This window comes from Haliotis rufescens, unplaced genomic scaffold (assembly GCF_023055435.1).
Source record: "Haliotis rufescens isolate VD_foot unplaced genomic scaffold, xgHalRufe1.0.p SCAF_6, whole genome shotgun sequence".
Lineage (NCBI taxonomy): Eukaryota > Metazoa > Mollusca > Gastropoda > Lepetellida > Haliotidae > Haliotis > Haliotis rufescens.
In genome coordinates, this window is record NW_025964334.1 from 45,546,558 (window position 1) to 45,549,391 (window position 2,834).

The following is a 2,834-nucleotide window of genomic DNA, read 5'->3' on the forward strand; positions in this document are numbered from 1 at the left end:
TCAAAGTAGTATTGTCCTGATGTTGTCTGTATAGTTGTAGAAACGACAGTTGTCACAGTAGTATTTTCCTGATGTAGTCTGTATGGTTGAAGAAGGACAGTTGTCACAGTAGTATTGTCCTGATGTAGTCTGTATGGTTGAAGAAGGATAGTTGTCACAGTAGTATTGTCCTGATGTAGTCTGTATGGTTGAAGAAGGACAGTTGTCACAGTAGTATTGTCCTGATGTAGTCTGTATGGTTGAAGAAGGACTGTTGTCACAGTAGTATTGTCCTGATGTAGTCTGTATGGTTGAAGAAGGATAGTTGTCACAGTAGTATTGTCCTGATGTTGTCTGTATAGTTGGAGAACGACAGTTGTCACAGTAGTATTGTCCTGATTTAGTCTGTATGGTTGAAGGATAGTTGTCACAGTAGTATTGTCCTGATGTTGTCTGTATAGTTGGAGAACGACAGTTGTCACAGTAGTATTGTCCTGATGTAGTCTGTATGGTTGAAGAAGGATAGTTGTCACAGTAGTATTGTCCTGATGTAGTCTGTATGGTTGAAGAAGGATAGTTGTCACAGTAGTATTGTCCTGATGTAGTCTGTATGGTTGAAGGAGGATAGTTGTCACAGAAGTATTGTCCTGATGTAGTCTGTATGGTTGAAGAAGGATAGTTGTCACAGTAGTATTTTCCTGATGTAGTCTGTGTGGTTGAAGAAGGGTAGTTGTCATAGTAGTATTGTCCTGATGTAGTCTGTATGGTTGAAGAAGGATAGTTGTCACTGTAGTATTGTCCTGATGACGTCTGTATGGTTGGAGAACGACAGTTGTCACAGTAGTATTGTCCTGATGTAGCCTGTATGGTTGGAGAACGACAGTTGTCACAGTAGTGTTGTCCTGATGTAGTCTGTGTGGTTGAAGAAGGATAGTTGTCACAGTAGTATTGTCCTGATGTAGTCTGTATGGTTGAAGGAGGATAGTTGTCACAGAAGTATTGTCCTGATGTAGTCTGTATGGTTGAAGAAGGATAGTTGTCACAGTAGTATTTTCCTGATGTAGTCTGTGTGGTTGAAGAAGGGTAGTTGTCATAGTAGTATTGTCCTGATGTAGTCTGTATGGTTGAAGAAGGATAGTTGTCACTGTAGTATTGTCCTGATGAAGTCTGTATGGTTGGAGAACGACAGTTGTCACAGTAGTATTGTCCTGATGTAGCCTGTATGGTTGGAGAACGACAGTTGTCACAGTAGTGTTGTCCTGATGTAGTCTGTGAGGTTGAAGAAGGATAGTTGTCACTGTAGTGTTGTCCTGATGTAGTCTGTATGGTTGAAGAATGACAGTTGTCACTGTAGTATTGTCCTGATGCAGTCAGTATTGTTGAGTTATGTTAAAGAATTCGGAATAATGGACAAAAGACAACGTACACAGATTATGAAAGTTACGGTATTAAATATTTTTGTAATGACACGACATTTGTTGTTGAAGGAGAGTGTTCGGTTTTACTGTTGGGATAATCTCTCAGTGGGTATGATTGTTTTCTTATCCCCTTTGTCCTTGCAAATATTCGCTTCTCTTCTCTATGTTTTTTAATGGTTTTGTTGGGAACATCAAACATGTTTTCTTCTTCGAAGGAAGCCTGGAAATAGAAGGCGCTTGTCGCGACTCAGCGCACATAGGTCAATGATGTATTGATTTAGTGACAAAATCAGGACCATTGCATTGCTGGTTTCAAAGACGCTTTCGGTCTTGACATAAAACTATGTTTCATTGTTGTTGTCTTTCTTGTTGTAAATGTTCAACAAAGAGAATTGATTGATTATCAAGATGTGCCAGCTCAGTCCAAGGGCCTGGTCGATACAGGGTTGACAGCGTTACAATCAGAGTCTCGAGTGCCGTTCGTGTTTCCATCTCGTCACACAAGATATATCCATACTTTCCTGAATGGAGCATAAATCTTTCCACGTTAGAGATTATTGTCAATAAATCAATTACATAACCACTGTTTGCGAGGTGTACTTCAGCGGGAAGTAGTATATGGGATGTGAACATCAGTACTGACCGTCAATGATTCTTTAAGATGTCTTTTATTTGGGTGAAAACCTGAAAATAATGTCATCAATTCGTCCTTTTACAAATACGGATTATTCTCAATATTAAATATTACCTGAAAGAGACCTATCTGTGAATGTTAAGTCTCGATTTATGAACAACATAAATATGTCATAACAATATTGGGTTCATATAGATGCGACATTCATCATGGAGTTATGGAAGACTTTATTTTTTTACGTTAATGCAACTCATATCATTTCCAATATGGGTAAAAGCAACCATCAGTTATACCAAATATTTCTGCGTCATTGTAAGATGTAAAATCAGGTTTGGGCGAGATTGTTAACTGTTCCAAGTTCGTAAGATTTTTAAATGAGCTACTTTAATAACAGGCACTTTGCAGCAGATTGAAACGCGTCATCACAGACAGTTCACGAAGACATGCACTTCGTACACCTTTACTTGGTTGTAACATATGATATATTGATCAACAGGCTCTGGACCGGTTTCTACCCGAATGGGACAACTCTGCATCTTAATTGGGCAAGTGGTCTTAATTTACCAGGAATGGATGCTTTTACGTGATTGTCATGATTAATGCAAGTGGGTTGAACGTATTGTAATGCGTAAATTGAGAGGTCGAATGTCTCCGGGGCGAGGTTAGAGATTTGAAGAAGTTATATATGTGCCCCACTAACCAATGTAGTTTCCTACCACGACTACGCTATTCTAATAATTTAAAAATTATAAGACCAAGAACAATTGATCATTCATTTATTCTTAAACTGGGATATTTGTGTT

The 2,834-nt window shown here is 38.6% G+C and overlaps 1 protein-coding gene across 1 annotated transcript; it reads right to left on the minus strand.

Annotated features, from left to right (window-relative positions):
- LOC125374848 (probable GPI-anchored adhesin-like protein PGA18) lies at positions 1–1,889 on the minus strand. The gene is made up of 2 exons (XM_048386522.1): positions 1,857–1,889; positions 1–1,248 (listed from the first exon to the last, which is right to left on the minus strand). The coding sequence occupies exons 1-2, from the start codon at positions 1,887–1,889 to the stop codon at positions 1–3; spliced, it is 1,281 nt and encodes a 426-aa protein (XP_048242479.1).
- Between the last annotated feature and the right edge of the window lie 945 nt (positions 1,890–2,834).

What these genes read in the sequence shown, in the direction of transcription:
- LOC125374848 (XM_048386522.1), bottom strand. Translation starts at nt 1,889, where the DNA reads ATGGAAACACGAACGGCACTCGAGACTCTGATT. An exon ending in CGGCACTCGAGACTCTGATT is followed by an intron (nt 1,249 to 1,856) that starts GTAACGCTGTCA and finishes TCAACCTCACAG; the next exon opens with ACTACATCAGGACAACACTA.